Raw genomic sequence first — 21,851 nt, forward strand, 5'->3', positions numbered from 1 at the left:
ATAATAAATTTGTTTGCTATTACAAGATAACCTTAGAGCTTCGTCGACAGATGACATTTTGCCCCACAAATAAAATGATGCACAGAGAGCCCGGGACTGCTCGCTTTCTATTTTTTCACTTTACTCTTCTGACCAATCCTTGAATTTTATCACTGATTAATCCATGCCCATGGGTTCTTCTCCTCTAACCCAACTACCCCCAAACTGTCCTTCGTAAATCTGTTCAAGAAACTTTTTTTTTTTAAAGATTTTTATTTATTTTGTTCAAGAAACTTTGAAGAGAGGGTCTGTAATGTGCACCTGAAGGGGAAACCCGGACCCCCTACTCAGGTGTTTACGTGGGTTGATGTCACCAGCCCGCAAACCTGCCTGCCGACTCTTACTGCCAGAGCCTTTTAGTTTCCTGGCGTAAGGAAGATGTTACGAACCTTTTTTCACTCATTCTTTTATTCCACCTGCCCACTGTCCCTTACCTAATGGCTTTTATGTATATGTTTCCTACTGCAACTACCAGTGAGAAATAAATTTCCGATCACTACCCAGCACCCACAATAATATGTGCACACACAGGCGCGCGCACACACACACACACACACACACACAGAAACAAACATCTCACGAAAATACCCCCATACCTTCTCATATTTTCTATTCTATTCTATTTCATTCTATTTTATTTCATTCATAATACACCTCATTTTTTAAAGTGTCCATCATGACCCACTAAACTAGTTTTTATTTATAAAGAACCACGCTGCCCTAAAGCATCTAAAAACTGCCAGGGCTCAGGGCTGTGTCTCCAAGCACTGGTGGAACCATGTCTGCCACATGTGAGGGAGGCTGGCTCTGGGCCAGCGCACCAGAAGGTTCGACCAAGGGATGGACCGACGGCATGGCGCCTCCGTGAGAGGTCCAATCTGACACTGCCTTCTAAGGGGGACCCTCCTATTCTTGAGCTTTATAGAGATGGAATCGGCTCAGTTTCTCACGACTCAGAGAGAGAGGGAGAATCCCTACAGTCCTGTGCCCCCCTCCTGCCTTCGCCCGGGGCACCCATCTCCGTCTGCACAGGCTCCTCGGGCTACCTCCCCTCCGACAGGCAGGTGTCAGCTCACACATCACTTCTTGCACAGCATTCTCCCTCATCTCCCCCAACTAAGCCCCTCACCCCTCCCTTCCAACAGCCTACGTTCGTTGCCCCTCCCGGTGCCCTGAGCACCAGCACCCGCCCTATCATATGGAGCATCTCTCAGTGCTCCCCCGGGCGCTGCCTCACTCCCCTGCATCCCGGCCCCTGGGACTGGAGCCAGCACACAGCAGACTCAGGATTTGGGGAATGAGAGGGTCACTACTTACACCACGCCGAGGTCCAGGGCATAGAGCAGGAGGGCATTCATGCCCACATTGATCACGTTCGCTCCAATCCCAGTGATCACCTGCGGCATGATGATGCCCTAAAATCCCCAGACAAATACGAAAACAGAGAGCATTTTCAAGAGCTAATCAGTTAGGTGGTGTGAAATAATGAAAAACATATATATTGGTCTCTGCCCCTGCCCCACCCCCAGTCCGCAGCACAGCGCTCCTAAATCCCTGGTAATTTCCCCAGTGTTAAGAGCTAGGGGGATCCTTTGTTCTAATACATGGTCTTCAACACAGGTTCTTGACACGGAGTTCCTAAATCCTTTGGAATGTCTCGGGTGACAAGGGTGCCTTTTGTCATAATGAGGGGACTCTCAGTGCGCTCCTGGATGGGACCTGGTCACCAGAGACACCAAGCCATGATTAGAAGCTTGACTTTTTCAGCCCATTTCTCATTTTCCAGACAGGGGAGAGGGGCTGGGAACAGAGTAAGTGGTGAATCCTGCCTATGTGAGGAAGCCTCCCTGAAAATCCCAAAAGCACAGAGTTCAGAGAGCTTCCAGGTTGGTGAACATGAGGGCGTGCTGGGAAAATGGCACCCCCTTCCCACAGACCTCGCCGTCTGGGTGTTCGCTGGCATTCTTTGCCACATCCTTTGATAATAAACGGGTAAAACCCAACCAACCAGCAGTGTATAAATGCTTCTGAATGACCCGCTGGGCCCCAGGTGATATCACAGAGAGAGAAGAGAAGGAAGGATCGCATGCACAGCAACTCATTTCCTGGCATGCGGCGTCACGGGAAGACCATTTGGGAGGCACTTCTTGGCCAAGTGACTTCTCCACAGGGCCGCGGTGAGGTTCATGAAATCATCTCATACAGAACACCCCCAGGCCGGGCCCCTAGCAGGCGTGCAATGAGTGTTCCCCCCAATCCCCCAGGCTTTACCGGGCCATAGTTCCTCGCTTCTCCTGGGTCTGTGGCCTACTCTACCCTGGTCCTCGGATAAACATTTTCTTTAGGATTCTCCATGTGTTTAAACAGAGCTGGCCACCATCAAAGTAGAGTGGCTTCTGTGGACAGAAGTCACAGGAAGGCAAGCAGGTGGCTCATGGAAGAGGTAAGGGGTGGAGTGTGCGGACTGCACAGTAACATCCGGAGTGGGTGCAGGAGTCTGACAGTTGGAGACAGGCGTCTCCTGAGCTGGACAAAATCCGTCTACGAGATATCATGTCTCCCCAACAAGGAGCTCTGGGTAGAATGCCAGGGAAAAAAATTGTGAATTGCTTTCATGGAAAACTCCCTAAGAATATTTACTATACATTTCCAGTACCGTGGGGTAAAAATAGAAAATGAATCTGTACCTGACTTTGTAAGTACCTCGTCTGCAGCTGGAACAAGAATGCTGCCTGTAAGATGAGATGGAAAGACACTTCTCATTAATATGAAAGTATAATTCTAATTCCAACAGTTTCTGTCAGTTCTGTCTTTCAAGAAGACATTTCTTCTTGATGAGACCTCAAATTTAGAGAACTAGAGCCACACCAACCAAGGCTAAGATGCTGTTTGGAATTTTCCAGAAAGGACTCCCCGACAAATGGACAAGTCGACTTCTAACTGGCTGAAGCAGGAACTGCTCACTCCCTTGACATCTGAATGGCTCCCAGGGTGCTAACTGGGGGTACCCTTCCCCAGATCCCAGGGGAGCCCCGGAAATATCCTGATTAATTTGCAATCGAAAGTTATCATGGCATAAGGAAGGAAAGTTCTTCTCCTGATCAGTGTAAGTTGTGGGACCTCAGAGTGGTACAAGCTCTGAGAATCAGTAAGGGAGGGATGGCAGGTCCAAGACATACTTGTTGAACATACACAGGAACAGCACTATGATAAAACCAAGGAGGGAGGCACTGTACACATGACCACATTCATGAGCTGCTTCATGCTTTGCAACGCAGGGCACCTGGCTGGCTCAGTCGGTTGGGCGTCTGCCTTCAGCTCAGGTCATGATCCCAGGGTCCTGGGATCGAGCCCCGCATCGGGCTCCCTGCTCATCCGGGAGCCTGCTTCTCTCTCTGTCCCTCCCCCTTGCTCGTGCTCTCTCTCTCACTCTAATAAATAAATATACCTAAAAAAAAAAAAAGAATACCCTTGACACTTACAGGAAGAGCAGGAATAAAAATCATCACATAAATCTGGGCTATCCTGAAATAAACAACAAACAGCCTTCGGTTAATATTCAAACAATTGCTCGTCCTATTTCCTCAAATTGAATCCATACAGTATTTTCTAAAAATTAAAACTAAAAATAATTAAATGGGGAAATTTAATGACACTCTTAAGATACCTTTTCTACAACCCAAATTAACCCTACATCAGGCCTGCTGAGGGTCTGCTTTCTAAAGGGAAGCCGGACTTCACATCTTTCAGCTCATTCTTAGCGGAAAAGGTAGAATGAACATAGCAAAATGAACTGAAAGTTGGGCAAAATTTAGAAATGTTTTGAGTCAGGACTGTAGGTGTATCTCACACTAAAGCCAGGGGAACGGTCTTCTGAAAAAGGAGAGATGTCTCCCCGGATCCCACATACCCTGAAGATGATCCCAGAGAGCCTGCTGGAATTGTAGGTTAAAAAAAAACCCCAACTCTAAAATCAAAAGTGAAGGCATCTGTGTTCCTATTCTGCTCTGGGAGGAGAGAGATACTCTGTGCGTTTGCAAAACACCTCAACGGAGCAACTCCGGGAAAGGTCGACTTGGGCCAAGGGTATCATGTTCTTGTCCCGTAGCTTTTCACTTTGGGCATGGCACCAGGTCACCGTGTCACCCCGTGTCACCCCGTGTCCGGTGGACCCCACCAGCCCTCTATCCCGTGGTCCGCACGTCACAGCTTCCATTTGCCACGGGGTTCGAGTCCAGGGAATCGGCCGAACATGTCATTATGGGTCAGAGGACCGGACAGTGACTCACTCTGAACCTGGGGTTCTGACATGAAGAGACGCTGCTGACCTGGAGACTTCGGGGTCTTGTTTCAAGAGCAGGAGGATGCGCTCCGTATTGATGAAGACGGCCCAGCAAGGAAAGCAACAGAGCATCAGGATGAGGATTCCTCTTTGAAGGATGATCCCCACGCGTTTTAGGTTCTTGCCTCCAAAGGACTTGAGAGAAGAAACATAACAATGGTAAAGAATGCCAAGGTGTGCTGAGAGCCATGTGGGAGAGGCCCGGGAGGGCGGCCCGCGTGGCTGGGACTGGGGAGGGGCACGGCAGCAGGCCCAGCGGCCTCCACGGTGCGACAGGGTCAGCGGGGAGTTCCCAGCAGGGAAATGACATAAACTGCTGAAGTCTAAGAGGGATGAGGGTCCAGAAGCCAGAGTGAGCAGCCGCCGGGCGGCCAGAGCGCGGAGCAGAGAGCAGGCCAGGGGAGGACAGGGCAGGCCCCAGACAGAAGCAGACCCGACCGAGGCCAAGGGGCCACGTCCCCACAGTGGCCTTGGCCGAGTCTGGGCCTCGCGGAGCTTTTCCCACGCTCCCTTTCCTTCAAGTAACCCGAATGACCGTCTCTTTCCACACCCAAAAAGAGGTCAACCTTAAAGCACGGTACAAGAGGCAATGGAAACAAATTAAATAAAAATCATGGCAAGATAAATGACATAGGATATTATGCAGATATTAAAGGGACTGTGTGTACCTACTTCATTCCACGTGTTCTCCAAAACACATGGTTTAATGGGAGGAAAACGTAGTAAAACCATGTAGATTTTAGAATGGTGTGGGTGTGCAAGTGTACACAGATGGAAATATTTGGAGGACATTCACCGAAAAGTTAATAGAGATAACGCAGAAGGGTTAAATTTTAGTGATTTTTTTCCCCCACCTTTTTCAAACAGTTTTCTAGGTAACTTGAAGTTTCTATATGTGCTTGACTTTTAACTATCTTCTTATTTTATTTTTTATTATTTTTTTACAATCTTCTTATTTTTATTTTATTTTATTTTTTTACAATCTTTTTAAAAGGCTATTTAAAATCCAGGAAACAATGTGCTATTATGGAATACATTTACTAATACAGAAAGATGTGCATTATATGCTGATAGGTGGGGCAATAAATTAAACATATAGTCTTTTTTGTTTTTTTTAAAAACCACATGAATAAAAATAACAGAAATGGTGCAAAAAGGTACAAAAAACTAGTTTAAAATAAAAATTCATATCCTGGGGTGCCTGGGTGGCTCAGTCGTTAAGCGTCTGCCTTCAGCTCAGGTCATCATCCCAGGGTCCTGGGATCGAGCCCCGCATCGGGCTCCCTGCTCCGCGGGAAGCCTGCCTCTCCCTCTCCCACTCCCCCTGCTTGTGTTCCCTCTCTCGCTGTGTCTCTCTCTGTCAAATAAATAAATAAAATCTAAAAAAAAAAAAGATTTTATAAAATAAATAAAAATAAAAATTCATATCCTATGCCATGCCAATCCAGAGCTAACTCTAGCCTAAATTACACTAAATCCTTTAGAGCCGTGTCTAGCTTAGCCCATAGAAACTCTCTCAGGATACCTTCATGCACAAACTGCCAGGAAGCTGAGTGCAAAAGCTCGGAAGATACCACATATGCTGAGTGCTGCTCCTTCCTTGGGATATAACACTGTCCTCACTCTCCCAGGCGCTGGGGTTTGAAGGCAGGACTCATCTGATACATCCACCCACCCATCTATCCATCATCCATCTACCACCCACCCACCCATCTATCCACCCATCCATCCCTCTACCCACCCACCCATCCATGCATCATCCATCTACCCAACCACCTACTCAACCATCCATCATCCATCTACCCAAGCACCCAACCACCATCCACATAAACATCTATCCACCTGTCCATCCATCATCCAACTACCCAACCGTCCACACAACCATCCATCTATCCATCCATCTGTCCCTCCACCCACCCACCTGGCCATCCGTCATCCATCTATCCAACCAACCATCTGTCCACCCATCTACCCATCTCTGCTTGCTTCTCTGCTTTCCTCTCACTCATTCAACAAACTTCCAGGGTACCCACTACATAGCAAGCGCAAGGCTGAACCATAGGGATCCAAAGGCTGAATGGGAGAAAGCCTTTCTCCCCAAGCACCTCAGATCCTAGTAGGGAAACCACTATGGTTGTAAAGCGGGTGGGTGAGATGGAAGACAGAGCCAGGAGTGAAAGGCCTGGACCAGAATCTGACCTCTGATTACGCTAGCACACCAACCCGGAGTTCCCAATCCCGTGAGAGCCAATGAAGACGGAGAGAAATGGGCAGATTCTCTGCTAACACACAGAGACGGGAGATAAAGAAGGATTCTGATATGAGCGGAGGGTGGTATATTCTTGTGAGAGAAACAGTTCGGGTGGGAAAGCCTGACGAGCTTAGTTCTGGTAGAGCTGAGTTTGAGGTGTCTGGGACGTGACTGACATTCAAGCCCGGCTCTCAGGAGAGAGACCATGGGGGTGGGAGATGGAGCTGTAAGTCTTCAACATCGGGTGAAGGAGGACAGTTTTAGGGTGGGAGAGATCACAACGGGAGAGAAGAAGGAAAATCCAGCCCCACCCGAGCACACAGGCCCCGAAGACACAATTTGACAAAGAAGAGGCAACAAAAGCCATGAAGGGGACAGTCCCCTACGTTGTGTCCCACAGGAAAGGGAACTGACCAGAACAGGTGTGTGGGGAAGGGGTGGAGGGGCCTCACCTGAGCCATGAGGGTGTCACAAGCCGAGGCCAAGCCAGTCCCCACGGAAATCCCAGTAATGTTCACAACCTGCAAGGAACAACAGAGTTGCCGCCAGCACCCCGGGGCCTGGCCGGGGCAGCCTCGCGGCCAGCAGGCCCCTCCACACCAAGGAGTGACGTAAGGCAGCTTATCTCGAAGGAGCAACCCGTGATCCCACGCTGAAGGCCTTCCACCGTCAACTGTAAACACAACTATAGCCTCCGACCGACGGATCCCAATCACTTCGAGTCAACCAACGTGGCTTAACAACCTAATTTTTCTCAACCCAGCACCCGTTACAGTGTCTGTGTGAAAAAGTTGTGACTGATACCTAACAGCAATGCCCCTGGTCTGCGACGTGCATTTAATAATAATGACAGCAAACCCGCACCGAGCGTATGCGACAAGCAGGCCCCGTCCCAGGCCCCTGCCATGGCGAGGTGTCGTGAGCACTACTCCCATCTTACGGTCACTTGAACAAGTCACAGAAAGCCGCGGTCATTCAGAGGGTGGCCTGAGGCTGGGAAGTCTGGCCCCAGGCTTCAATCCTCTAGTGAGAAACGGGGACTCATTCTGTGTCACCCTCTCGCCTCGGCCTCACCCGGGGCCCCTGACCATTAAGGGCACAGACGGTAACCTGCAGGTAAGGGTCAGAGCCCAAGGTGCTGTTTTGCAATGACAGGGTTTGGGGAGAGATGGAGGCCCTCGTTCTCATCCCCGGTCTCACACTGAGCAGGAAGGTCAACCCTCGCTGAGTTAGCTTCTTGGCTGACCAAGGTCACGGACTCTAGCCCCCGGGAGTCGGGGACAGGCCATACGCAGAGTGAGTCCCCTGGGCCCCGGTCCAGGGAGCAGGAGGAGGTGCCCACACCCAAGACACGCTGTGCTCTGCCCGCCAGCCCAGGGCAGCGTCAGGGCTAAAGCTCCAAACACGCCTCCGCCTTCCAGGAAAAGAAAGGAAAGCATGGCTATTGCTCTTCCTCGACGGCTTCAAGTGTCTCCCCAGGTCAAGTCCTTTGTCAAAGCAAAGCCTGCCTTGTATTCCCGTCACGGGCCGCTAACCCTGAGCTTGGACGTCATCCCTTCCCCCTAAAAACGACCGCCGGCATGCCCAGCCGGTCCCCCACTTCACCCCAGGCTACAAGAGACACTCCTGTGACTCAACATCAGGAAAGGCCATCCTTCGCCCCGAAGACATAGCTCGGTAACATCTGGGGTGTGCTGGAAATTTCTGGAAACTACCAGGGCAGGGAGTCCGGAGGGCCATCTGCAGCTTCTCCCGTGCTAACCCCTCCCGGCTGAGTCTTTTTCTATCCAAGTTTCTTTGATCCTACCCTACCACTAATTATTTACCCTTCTGTCTTGAAGGTATTTTTATAAAGCTACTCAAACTCTTCATGAAACACGGTGGGGTATAAATCAATGTTCGGGGGGGGGGCACGTGGTGGGCTCAGTGGGTAGAGCATGTCACTTTTGTTCTCGGGGTCGTGAGTTTGAGCCCCATGTCCGGGGGAGAGATTACTTTAAAAAAATAAAATATATATATTTTTTAAAACGTTCTTTTATTTAAAAAACAAACACTTTGGGGCACCTGGGTGGCTCAGTCACTTAAGCATCGGCCTTCAGCTCCAGTCATGATCCCGGGGTCCTGGGATCGAGCCCGTCGGGCTCCCTGCTCAGCGGGGAGTCTGCTTCTCCCTTGCCCTTCCCCCTGCTCGTGTTCTCTTTCTCTCTCTCTCTCTCTCTCTCGCAAATAATAAAATCTTTTAAATAATAAAAAAAATAAATATAAAAAACAAACACTTTTGTAAGTCCTCTCATTGCATGTACAGAACTTTTCACAAGGCAAAACACTTTTAAACGTATCTAGCTTTCGTGAACAGTTTTCTTGATATTGGGCCTGCTGTCATCTCAGCAATTAGTTACAGTTTAACAGCTGGTTAAAAGCACAGTCTAACTGCCCACTGCCCAAGGAAGGACAGGCACAGACCCCCTGACCTCAGACCTTAGCTAGAGAAATTCCTCTCTTTGGGATATACCAACCTTCCCAGGAAATTCCCTTTTCAGGCCTATTAATTGAACTTTAGGTTTCTAGTTCCTCTGTACCTATGAACCTTTTTCTTCAAATAGTAGGAACTCTTCTTACGCTCTTATCGGGTGATTTGGGATGGAAAAGCATAAAGGAACAGCACTGGGAAGATGATCAGGAGGTGCCTAGGTGAGGCCCAGCTCACAGTTCCCCGGAGCTATGGACTTCTCTGAAATATCCGCTTGGGCCAGATCTGTGCCAGGAACCAGGCTTGGCAAAACTTAACATGAGCTGGTGGACCAGCAGGAGGGCACACAGAGACAGAGAATGTGGCAGAGCCCCCGAAGGACAGGCCCTGCCTGGGGCTTCCGGGAAAGCGTTCTGCAGATGCCCCTAAGCCGTGTCTAGAAGGATCCGCCCCAGCCTCACAGGCAAGTCACAGAACGCAGTGGGCACCCACAGGCAGGACGCCCCATGCCTGGATTTCACTGTCTGGTGACGGGACCAATGAAGGGGGTTTAAGCCAGGGAGTGGCTTGATTGTTTTTTATGGCGGGGACTAGGGGAGATGGGAATCAGGGCCAGGGGAGGGGCGGCCCAGGGCTGGCAGGAAGGGTGAAGGCTGGGCCAGGACGGTGGTAGCAGGAAACAGAAGAGGAGTCATTTTAAGAAAGGCGGGAAACGAAGTTAGCAGAGCTCGCTGGCCGATGGGGAGGTGGGGTGTAAAAACAGAGGGGAGTGTCTAGGTACTGTCAGGGAGGATGGCCACCAGAGCATCCCGTATTTTCTGAGTGTGAGAGGGTCCTGGCGTATTCAAGCCGATGGATCATGGGGCGCTTGGCCGTGGGCGGGGGCACCTCGGTCAAGGAGGGAGACACAAATTTGAGAGGCACCAACAAACAGGAGGAGGAGGGGAAGGGACAGAGGTACACCTGTCAGAGAGGGGCAGGAGAACTAGCAGTGGAAGCAAAGAGGAGGCAGAGTCCCTAGGAGGCCAGGAGATGCTGAGGCCAGGTTAGGGAGAGACCTCTAGAGAAGGAAGAACCGGGGTGTCACTGACAACATTAGTCAGGGTACGTTAAAAAGAGTGGTGGAGAGATACAGGCCAGCCTGCAACGGGGAGGAAAGGAAATGGAGACGTAAGACAGACTTTCTGGCAAAGAGAGTAAGTGGCTAGAGGCCAGACAGGGGGCTGGGCAGGGAAACAAGCAGCTGGAGATGGTTTTTACAGAAAAGGAGGGAGTTGGAAACGTTTATCATAGTGCAGAGGGACCAATTAAAGAGAAGAAATGGAAGAGGAAGGATGGTTCTGGAACACAGGCAGAAGGCTGGTCTTGAAGAGGGGAGTAACGGAGATCAGGTGTTGAGGGGCAGGGGAGGGGAGGCCAGGCATGGACTGGCCCACCATCCTGGGAAGGAGAGAAGATGGAGGGGCCACGGCATGGGAAGACCCCATGAGGTCAAATGGCAGGCGGGAGGTGTGGGGAATTTTGACAGAATAAAAGGTTGCTTGTGGGAAAGTAAAGTTTAAAACATCTCCCGTGGGTCCATGCTGAGGGACGGACATGTGCAGTGTGTGAGTCCTGAAGTGGATTTGGGGGGTTCCTGGAAGCCAGTGAGATGGAGGGAGGTGGGGCCCACACACCCAAAGAGATGAGCACGCAGTTTGATGAACACCGCCTTTTCCGGCCACTGGATAGCACTCACAGGGAAGAGTACAGGGTGATCTATCTGGAGGGAACGTCCAAACACAGGCACTGCAAAAAGGCAATTCAATAAAGGGTGTTGGGAGAACTGGCCAGCACAGCGCAAAGAATGGGACTGGACCACATTCTTATACCATATACAAAAAAATAACTCAAAGTGGATTAAAGGTCTGAACACAAGACCTGAAGCGATTAAACTCCTAGAAGAAAACACAGGCAGTAAGCTCTTCGACATTGGTCTTGGCGATGATTTTTTGGATTTGACACCAAAAACAAAGGCAACCAGAAGCCAAAACAAGCAAGCGGGACTACACCAAACGCAAAAGCCTGCGCCCGGTAAAGGAAACCACCAACGAAATGGAAAGCCAACCTACAGAGCGGGAGAAAATATTTGCAAATCACGAATCTGATAAAGAGTTCATCTCCAAACAGATGAAGAACTCATCCAACTCAAGAGCAAAAGAACCCCAAACAATCTGATTAGAAACTGGGCAGAGGATCTGAATAGAAATCTTTCCAAAGAAGACACACAGATGGCCAACGGATACTAGAAAAGATGCTCAACATCACTCATCCTCAGGAAAATGCAAATTAAAACCACAAGGAACTATCACTGCACACCCGTGAGGGTCTGTGACAGGAAATAACAAGTGTTGGAGAAGATGGGGAACCCTTGTGCGCTATTGGAGGGGATGCAAACTGTCGCAGCCACTTGGGAAAACAGTAGGAAGGCTCCTCAAAAACTTAAAAATAGAACTACCATATGATCCAAAAATCCCACTCCTGGGTATTTAACCAAAGAAAATGAAAACACTAACTCAAAAAGATATCTGCACCCCCATGTTTGCTGCAGCATTATTCGTAAGCCAAGATATGGAAACAACCTAAGTGTCCACTGATGGATGCATGGATAAAGAAAAATGTGGTCCACACCCGTGTGCACGTGCCTGCACACACATGCACAGTGGAATATTATTCAGCCATAAAAAGGAAATCTTGCCATTTGTAACAACATGGATGGACACTGAGGGCATTATGCTAAGTGAAATAAGCCAGTCAAAGGCAAATGCCATATAATCTCACGTGTGGAATCTAAACAAAGGAAAACTGAACTCAGAGAGGCAGAGAGCAGACTGGGTATTACCAGAGACTTGGGGGCGGGGAGCTGGGTAAAGGCAGTCAAAAGGTACAAAGTTCCAGTTACAAAATATATAAAGTGTGGGGATGCAATGTATAGCATAGTGACTACAATTAATAATATTGTATTGCACATTTGAAAGTTACTAAGAGTAAATATTAGAAAGATTTCATCACATGGAAAAAAATCCGTGGATAGTGACAGACATTAACTAAATTTATTGTGGTGATTCTTTCACAATATATACAAATATCAAACTGTTACATTATATATCTGTGTGTTAATTGTATCTCATTAAAAAAGTTAATTAAAAGAAATTTTTAAGAAAGGACATGGGGAAAGAAAGGTTTGGAAGCTGTGATAGGAAAAGTTAGACCCCCAACTGTGGGCCCTGTAGAGAAACAGAGAGAAAGTGTCCCTTCAAGTTTCCAATAATAACCCACTGTTAATATCTGTTCACAGCCAAAAGAATGACCAGGAGTACAAGGTGTCTCGGGGCCACAGGGACCTATGTGGGGGGAGGGGTCAAGTTCATCCTCTCCAGGGGACACAGTTAACAGCCTGTATTTAAAGCTTCTCTGCTTTCTTGACTCTTTCTAGAGGCCCCATCTAAACTTTGAAAGGAAGCAGAAATATTCCTTCACCTGTATTAGTTCACTCAATAACAGACCTGTAAATAAAATGTCTGATTCCACATACTGAAGTCATCCCAACCATAAAGGTGAAACGAGAAACTTCTGTGGTCCCGCCACAACCTTAGGGCATATAATTGCCTCCAGTGGGGACGGAGGGGACATCTTCTAAGACTGAGAGAGACCACCTTTGCCATCACCACCTTGGAAGTGTTTTTCACTTTCTCTGAAAGCCTGGATGAGACGCAAGAGGGACGCCCCTTTCCATCACACATCACTAACCAAAACCCATTTCAATCCACGGCCCAAGGGGAGACACGTTATTACGAGTGTAAAATACCGCGCCCATGATGAACTGTGTAATTCGAAGTCACGGCAGACAACCTACAACGCCTCTAAGTTCTTTGGTTTGGGTTGATTTTATAACAGGAAGAAAAAATGCAGTGCTGTTCGATTCACCCGCACAGTTTCTACCATTGCTACCAGTTCCTTGCAATCCCGGGCCGCTCGGCCACGGCGGGATGACGACGAAGACGGAAACTCCTCCTTAAGTAGCTGACCCAATCTTCCTTCAAATCTAAAGGTAAGGCAAAGCAAGGTGCCCCGGGGTCAAGGTCCGACTCTGCAAGGGAAGACAGCAGCCGTGTAATACAATGCAATTTCCGAGGCTTTACCACGGGGTCGACCCCAAAGAAAAGATGAAAGCAACGACACCTACCGACACTGCGAGCATAACGGCGTCCAGCTCCACTTTGCCCAGATGCCCGCAGAAGATGGAACTGACGACGCTGATGAGGAAGATCATCAGCTGCGCCAGGAACTGCCGAGCGAAAAGGAAGGACAGCACGAGCTGACACCGAGCCAGCCCGCCCGCCGGCCCGGGGCGGGGGCGGGGGGAGGCTCCGGGAGCGCCGGGGCCGGGCCGCCGTCGGGGGAGGGGGCGCACTCACCACGGGGCCGGCGAGCGCCACCAGCGCGGCCGCCTCCTGTCGCACGTCGGGCGGCAGCGCGCCACGCAGGCCTCGCAGGCAGCCGCGCCAGCCCGGGGTGTCGGGCCGCTGGGCGCTGTCCGTGGGGGCGGCGGGGGCGGCGGCGGCGGCGACGGTGTTGGGGGGCTCCATGCTGGCGCGGGCACTGGCGCGCTGCAGGCGGCGGTGGGCTGGGGGCGGCTCCGCCCCGCCCCGCCCCGCCCCGCGCGCCCGCGGACCTCCCCACCTGCAGACGCGGCGGGGGGTGGGGATGGGGATGGGGATGGAGATGGGGGCGGGAGAGGCGGGCTGGCCGCGCCACCCCGGACGCCCCCCGCCAACCGTCGCGGTGCGCAGATCCCCGGGGGCTGGGGGCGGGGCGCGGAGACCCCGAAGGGTCGGACGCGATCTGCGGGCGTGGGAGGCCGCGTGGGGGGGCGCTCTGCCTGGACAAAGGAGACTGTAGGCCCTTGGAGTGAAATACGCCGGGGGCGGGGTGTTGGAGAGGGCGAATTCGTAGTTCCCCGCCTCGCACCTCTCTGCCCTTTCGGGTGACCTCTCCTTCTGCCTCGGGTTACGGGTGTGTTAAAGTATTCCCCCGGGGATGCGCTCCTCGCAGGCAGTTTGAGATCAGCAGATAAGCCTTCCCATCCCCCATCCTTGGGGCTCCTACCTGAGGAAGAGGGGCAGACACTGTGAGAAGTCTCTAGAAGGCTAGGGAGTATCTGTCCGAGACTAAAGGAAGAGGGTGTGTATGAACTTCCTAACAAAGAGCTGAGAGAGGAGACGTTGCTGGGGCCCAACCCTAAGGGCAGGCCTTTATCTTCGCCCCTGCAAAATGGTCCTCCAAGAAGAAAGCATTTGAGGGTGGAGATGCCTGAAGGTGGCCCTGGGTGCTTTTCATTCGCGGTAGCACTTTTTTTAATCTGGCCCATTATCTGTTCTTTCAAGGCAAAGGCCAGGCCTAGCTCTTTGTATCCACCTAAGCACCCAGTGTACTTAATACTGAGGCTTGCTGCGTTAAGGGGTGTGGCCCCACCCCCGGGAAGGCGGAGTCCAAGTAGGACTTGGTTACTGCTTAATCCAAGGCCCCCCCCCTTTTTTTAAGATATTATTCATTTGAGACACAGTGATACAGAGAGAGAGAGCGAGCATGAGCAGGGAGACAGGAAGAGGGAGAAGCAGGCTCCCCACTGAGCCAGGAGCCCGATGTGGTGCTCGATCCCATGACCCTGGGATCATGACCCGAGCCGAAGGCAGACGCTTAACCATCTGAACAGTCTTGTGCTCTGACCCCCAGACGAATTAGCAATGGTAGTTTGGACTTTCACAGCTCCAAAGACTTCCCCAACTATTCTCCAAGGGAGGGGGCGGGGAGGAGGGAGCATTCATGGAAACCCCATCCTTTTGAGACACAACCGCACAAAACCTCCTGGATGTACCATGTTTGCCACCCAAAGTTGGGGTGCCTTTTTTTTTTTTAAAGATTTTATTTATTTGACAAAGAGCACAAGCAGGGGTGGTGGCAAGCACAGGGAGAGAGAGAAGCAGGCTCCCTGCTCAGCAGGGAACCGATATGGGGCTCCATGTGGATGTGGGGCTCCATCCCAAGACCCTGGGATCATGAGCTGAGCCAAAGACAGACGCTTAACCAACTGAGCCACCCTGGTGCCCCGCTGGGGTGCCTTCTTAAAGACAAAGACAGGACCCCTGCCCCTAGCCTCCCCTCTCCTGGACCCCTCTTTTCATTTCTTCTGCCTCCCCTCTTCTATCAACACAGGAAAGGGTCTGACTTCTTCCTCCGCCTGGATTAGCTCTTCAAACCCTTTATTCCTCTCTGTGGGATGCCTACCACTGTAGAAAAATGAAGTGCCGGTTTCTCAGTGAGGCCCACAGCTTCCTCTTTGTCTCTGCCAATCCATGTCAGCCCAGATTTTAAGACAGGTCCTTAAGAGGAAGCTTGCTCATCAGTGCCATCTGGCTCCTTTCTGCTTAATCTAGGTCTTCTCCCCTTTCAGTTGTCTCAAGCGACACCATTGCCCATAGCGCCTGAGATCTGGATCCCAACTGAATATTAACGAATGCCATTCGCCCGTTGAAAAATCACTAAAGGCACAAGGAAAGATACATTGCAAAATATATTTTAAATAACTCAAACAGTAGGAAACCTTAAGCACTCAGTACATGGGTTTTAACTAAAGAAACAGTAAGAACTATCAAAGCTATTAGATGAATGCAGTCAGTACACCAGTGGTCCTTGGTTGAGACAATGGTGCATGAACTGAATGATCATCACTCTAAACTCTCAGACATTGTCTTGGACAAGAACATTGTACCTTAGTTCCTTTTCTTCATTTGAAAACATAACTTTGAACTCTCAATTCTTGACACCCATAGGCACAGTTGAAACTAACTTAACTGAAAACAAATCCCCACCATTGGGCTTTTGAATTTTTAAGTATCACTTGACTCTCTCTCTTGCCTATCACTCAACTCCGCCGACATATACTCTCACTAAAATCCCTATGAGCAAGACGGAAATGAGCCCCAGGAACAGAAGCCCACGCCGCACCACCAACTGTTTCCCAGTCAACATAGTCGTGTCCCTTGGATCCGCCTGAACATGTTCTTCTTGGCTTATGTGCAGGTCCAAATGAATCTCATCTTTTCTTCTAAGATCTCTCATTAAAATTCCTCCACGGTTCTCAGGGCCCACTGAAGCGACTGAAGGGAAAAAGGAACTTAGTTAGCAGTGTAAAAGGATATTTTTTTCATTTGTATAAAAGATGCCATATATATACGTGTTCCTAGCCAAGGGAAAGTTTATTCAGAAAGTAGTAGTTGCTACCTTGGATAAATAAAAGAAATTTCATCTCAGAGGGCCTCTCTGTTTGTTCACTCACAAACTCTGACTGAATCCTACTGTTGTCGGCTTGGGTCTTCTAGGGAGCTCTGCCCCACCACAAGAACTAGAGAAATACAGGGGCTCTCGAAGTTAAGGTTCATAAGGGAAGTTTTCAGGGGGCCACCTAATTAGCAGTCCAGAAGGAAAACAAGGCCAATGGAGGAGAAAAATATCCAAAGAAGTAATTCAAGGCCATCCCCAGAACTGAAGAGAGATGTGAATCTTCCCATCAGAAGGCCTACTGAGCATCCAGCAGGATAGTGACTCAGATGGACATCCAGTCTTCCCACACCTCCCGAAGGAAAAAACAAAGGCAGTTAACCTACCAGAACAAGAAGATGGGCATCGGACTTCTTCGTAAAGCATAGTGGATATTAGGAATGTGACGATGCCCTTGCAGTTGTGAGAGAAAAGAATTCCCAATAAAGTAACACCAGCTCTCACTCTTACAAAATGCTTTCTCCTCAGCGGAGGAGTCGGCTTCTCCTTCTCCCTTGGCCCCTCTCAAATAAATCATCTTTTTCAAAAAATGCTTTTTCCACATCGGACATCGTTCTCAGCACTTAACATGTACAAAGCTCACTTGTCTCTCACGACAGTAGTATGAGGTACTATGAGGTATTATTACCCTGCTTTTGTAAGTGGTAGATGGTAGAAAATTTGGACCAATCATCCTCTGAAGATAATTATGAAAGCTGGACAAAATAAATGAAAAGTACCATCTTGAAGGTGTCAAGAGTGCTACCAAGGCAACAAAAAGTCACCAGGGTAAGATCTAGGGGAAGTTGGAGACCCAGAGGTGGGACCCAGCCTTTGGGGCCGCTCTGGACCTGAGAATTCTCCATCTGGATTGAGCGATGCTTTGGGGAGTTCAGTCCCTACCGAGGTAAACCCCTCTCTACTTCAGGCTGAAACTCAAGGGCTGTGTCCAAGAAGTAAGGACGAACCAGAAGTCAACCAGCCCTCACCCCCGTTGCTTCCCAAGTCAGCTGGGTGGTCCAGGAACCTCGGTTGTTGAAATTGCCCTACACAGCTAGTAACCCTAAGTAAGAGTCTGATGGAAGCAAAGGAAAATCCTCTCTGAAGACCGGTATCATTATTGGCCTCCAATTACTTCTACAGACCATGTTCAAATACAAGATCTGGAACACAATCAAAGATAACCAGGCACACAGGGAAGTGGACAAAGTAAACAAGAACTAGTAGGAATGGCAGAATGGGGGCCAGCTGTAATTCAACCGGCCTGTGAGCTCAAAGGGGTTCAGTGAGAAAGAAGCAAGGAACAGAGTGTGAGTCCATGACTCACTGCCCGACGAACTGGGAATCTGGAGGGGCGGGGGGTTACTAATTGGACAGAAGGAAAACAATACCCGCAGTTGCATGCTGCTCCCCAGAAGCAACAGTTAAAAACAGTAATCTGTTTAAAGCCCACCTGTGTGTTGGCCTGGGGGATGGGGAAACCCCACGTACAAAAACATGTCAGTCTCCAAGATAAGGTCACAGCACAGGATCACCAAGCATTAGAAATGCCTGTTTGTGAAACGCTTATATGAGTAAGCCAAGGAATGGATGACCTGCAGCCTCTCATCATCTACTGTAGTGTATTAATATCTGGAATGCAAGCAAACAAACTTCCAAGTCTGTTTACCTCCAGTTTGTGTGACTTTTATCATTTGTTTCTGAAACTTTATTGCCCGAGTTCAGTGGGAGCTCATGGCAGCAAATCTAGCTGTGTCCCGATGGCCCCTCTGGGACCCCCCGGAGAGGCCTGTTCCAAGAGCTGAGGCAGTTACTCCATACCTGGGTCCCGACAGGCAGCAGAAGTCCCACCGTGGGCCGTATTGAGGCTCAAATTGGCATGGATCTGAGCCTAGAAGATGAAACTCGAAGTAAATCCACAAGGCTTTATTTGGTGTTGATAGAACATAGTGCTAATAGAACATCTGACTTGACTACCCAGTGGAGGAAAAACCAAGGCATTTTCTTTAGCTGACATGTGGTTGGAGCTTCCCTAGTCTACAACTATGGAATCGTCTTTCCGAATGATTGACATGGGATCCGTGGGTGAGGGAAGGATGGATGGAAAAGCACATTAGGGGGAAGGTAGGACCCCAAGATCATAGCATCCCTTCCTTGCCCTTCCCTTTACCTCTTTGATCTACCATCTATTTTTAGACCCACACTGACCCTAGCAAGTTGGAGAGACCGATGGATGCAGGTTATCTTCATGAAATATTTAGGGATCATAAAAAACAGTATCAGGATAAATTTGCTGGCATCCAACCTCTCTCTCCAGTTCCAAATCTTGTCCTAAAATTGGCTTTTCAGGCGTAAGGGTGGTAGCTTACTATGGGATCCAAGGAAGAAAGGAACCCCTGTTTTTTTATTCGATGAATAAAACAAAGGGGAATGGATTAATATCCAGGGTCATCTGGCCCCTGGCATCTGAATTAAATGCAGCTAAAACAACAATGACAAAGTAGAATTGGCGGTAAAAGGGGAAGGACCCTTCCAGAATGAGAGAGAGCGCCTGAGCTGATTCTGTTTGTTTTCTAGGACAGGAATCTTTACCCGGCCAGCACTGTGCATAGTTACCTCCTCACAGGCTTTTTCCCAATCTAGCTGAGCAATAAAGCTGAGAAAACACAGAGACTGCGTGATCACACAGATGATGATCCCTGACCACAGACCTAGAAGTGGAAATATTTAACAGAGGTTAATTCCGTGGAAAACTGGCCGCCCCTGGGGAATAAGCTGGTCCCATGTCACTTCCGAGAATTTGCTCTCATGGCCTGGTGTGGAGCCCACAGTGAGCCAGAGACCTCGCACGTGCTCTCTCCTTTGGTTTCCAGAAGGTTCTGGGAGGCCCAGGGCAAGTCCCCTGCCCAGCGTTCTGGATCTCAGAACGCACGTTCAGAGGCTATTTTCGGCCTTTGGGAGCCTAACGGTTAAGAGAAGCGCCAGTTATAAGGAAATGAAGTTCCCAGGACAAACTATTTCCAACTTCTAAGAGTTCCGTACTTCCAAACTGCTATGTCCTATTTTCCTAGACTAACACGTTCCCAAAATGCAGAGGTCAGCAGCCTTGTATGTTCCCTCCCTTGGTGCTTCCTGCAGGCCCTCACGGGCTTTGGGCACAGACTTCCAGAGCTCTCAGGACACGGTCATCCGCAGAGAGAGATGACCACACAAAAGGAGAGGCTGAGTGGGAATGGAAGACGGGAAGGGCCTTGTGGATCCCAAGGTACCATCACACTCTACTTAGTAAACCCACACAGGACACAGAGGGATGCCCCAAGCCAGGAGGGTTTCTTTGGTCCACGGTGAGGAACTGAATATTCAAACGGGCAATCGTCAGACCGCAGGTAAAAAGAGAACTCTGATCCACAGCCTACAGCAACCCGTCCAGAAAACCAACCCCTGATCTACAATAAACAACCCACGGAGCCAGCCGGGGACACATCAGACTCCAGGGACAATCCAGGGAACTAAATCACGACTTCTGCAATAACTGACCCCAAACAGCCACGACTCGATTAGTAATTGACACCTTCCCTAACATTTGTCCCTGCTTCCAACTTAGGACCAACCAGAGAGAAGCAAACGTGCACCCCTGACCAATCCCACCGGATGCCTCAGTTCTACCCAGCTCGCCTCCGGCTTTCCCAGGCCATCGGGCCCACCTGAGCCCTCCCTTCGTCCCACCGCAAAGCTCTCCTACCCCTCTGCCTGCCTCTGGGTCTCTGCCAAAATTCAAGCGGTGGTGGCTGACTCCCTTGCGGGAGGCAAGCTTAAAATGAATGGCCTTTGCTTTTTGCATCAGGCTGGTCTTTATTTCCACAACCCATCATGGAGGCCCCCCAAGACCTGGCCCACACTACCAAACATGGACCCCAGCATCCAACCAGATGTGGTACCCACAGAGGCCCCTTGTGCCTTTTTGCTCGTGGTGTGCCCCGTTCAAGAGGACGTGGTAAATTGGGGCCAGGTCCACACCCCAATCTCTTTACAGTGAGCTCCTTGGCCATTTCCTCTTTGGTTTGGTACCTGGATACCATTGGTTCCCATTTGTTTGGCATCCTTGGTGGCATCAGGTCATTCCTTTTCATCCCTTTTTCTGTGTCTTGTGCTATTTTTTTGCAGTGCTGGGTTAAGTGTTGTCACAGAGGAAGACTAGAGTCCAGGACACAGCCTGTTTCGTGCGCCGATCTCCTAGACCCATGAGTTTGTGGTTCTCACCCAACAGGCATCCATTTGGACCAACTCTACTGCAGGCTACCAGGAAAACCAGAGGAGGTTCTCCTGTTAACAGTTTCGGGTCCTGAGACCTTGGCCTTGATCCAGAGCTCATTCTTTTTTGGTCTTCTGCCTGCCCGTGCTACCTGTCGTTTGGGAGTCAGAGAAGGTGCTGACATGTCACTATTAGCCACCCTTTTGTCTCCTTAGGTCCGTGAGAAAATTAAAACTGAAATCAGAGCCCTCATATGAAAACAGAACCTGATATGAAAAATAGCCCTTTCGCTGAACGACAACACATGCAGAACACTTGGAAAGGACTTTGGGACAAAAATGAGACAAGACCCAAAGTAAACGTGGGGCCCTGCGGACAGACAGCTGGGGGGCCCATCCCCCAACGCCCCCAGCCAACCACCTACTACAAGGACAACTTGCAGATACTGTGAACAGAAGGGACACTAGGAAAGATAAACCGAGACAAAGAAAAGTCTCTTGTTTCAGGTCAGCGAGAGTGCTTGCAGAAGGCAAAATGCACTCATTAAACACTCCAGGGGAATTAACTGTAAATATAGATGGTCATCTTCATCAACGCCTCATGGACGCCTGCCACTCTTTCTATGTACAACCCTGTCACCCCTGCCCAACCTCGGCCTCGGGCTACACATACCACAGAGGTAGTTGGTATTTCAAATAGGCCACAGGTTTTCCCAATCTCCCAGTCTTTGACTGGAACCCTTGAACCCTTAAGAAACCCACCTTCCTGCTGTGATTACCATCCCTGCAGAATTTCAGAGGCCGAGACTGACTTTGCAGATGGAACTGTATCAAAGGCATACCGGAGGGAACCATGTCTTGAGGTCCCAGAGGACTCCTGTATTCATAGTCAAGTCTGGGCTGTTCTGGATAGAACTTGCCTCCTCTATTACATTGGACGCAGGCCCCAGACAAGAATCTTGACCCTGCACCTGACATTCCACGGCCTTAATATTCTACTGACATAGCCGAATAATTGCTGCAAGATGCATAAAAGTTCAGATGGCTCCTACCAAATGCTACCTTATCTTCTCCAGCATCCCTTCAAGGCAAATGAAGGGAATCAAACCTAGAGCTGAAAGTCATAGCTAGAGGTCTTC

At 49.7% G+C, this 21,851-nt stretch overlaps 2 protein-coding genes across 5 annotated transcripts in view; both read right to left on the bottom strand.

The window, feature by feature from the left end:
• LOC113939124 (multidrug and toxin extrusion protein 2-like) overlaps window positions 1-13,730 on the bottom strand; it is a 61,799-nt gene extending 48,069 nt beyond the window's left edge. The window contains exons 1-7 of the mRNA XM_027624695.1: window positions 13,560-13,730; window positions 13,328-13,429; window positions 7,085-7,153; window positions 4,368-4,516; window positions 3,522-3,564; window positions 2,727-2,771; window positions 1,357-1,454 (exon numbers count right to left, since the gene is read on the bottom strand). Of these exons, the coding sequence (XP_027480496.1) occupies window positions 1,357-1,454; window positions 2,727-2,771; window positions 3,522-3,564; window positions 4,368-4,516; window positions 7,085-7,153; window positions 13,328-13,429; window positions 13,560-13,730 (677 nt within the window). The remainder of the gene's footprint in view (window positions 1-1,356; window positions 1,455-2,726; window positions 2,772-3,521; window positions 3,565-4,367; window positions 4,517-7,084; window positions 7,154-13,327; window positions 13,430-13,559) is intronic.
• Window positions 13,731-15,332: 1,602 nt separating this feature from the next.
• The window catches only part of LOC113939822 (multidrug and toxin extrusion protein 1-like), a 36,565-nt gene continuing 30,046 nt past the window's right edge, over window positions 15,333-21,851 (bottom strand). For 2 of the 4 annotated variants that reach the window (XM_027626437.2, XM_027626435.2), the window contains 3 exons: window positions 19,078-19,172; window positions 18,283-18,352; window positions 15,333-16,301 (listed from right to left, as the gene is read on the bottom strand). In XM_027626437.2, coding sequence (XP_027482238.1) covers window positions 16,063-16,301; window positions 18,283-18,352; window positions 19,078-19,172 — 404 coding nt within the window. In that variant the 3' untranslated portion in view covers window positions 15,333-16,062. The remainder of the gene's footprint in view (window positions 16,302-18,282; window positions 18,353-19,077; window positions 19,173-21,851) is intronic. The other 2 variants (XM_027626438.2, XM_027626439.2) reach the window with 2 other exon arrangements.

The sequence above is a fragment of the Zalophus californianus genome, chromosome 16, assembly GCF_009762305.2.
Source record: "Zalophus californianus isolate mZalCal1 chromosome 16, mZalCal1.pri.v2, whole genome shotgun sequence".
Taxonomy (NCBI): Eukaryota; Metazoa; Chordata; class Mammalia; order Carnivora; family Otariidae; genus Zalophus; species Zalophus californianus.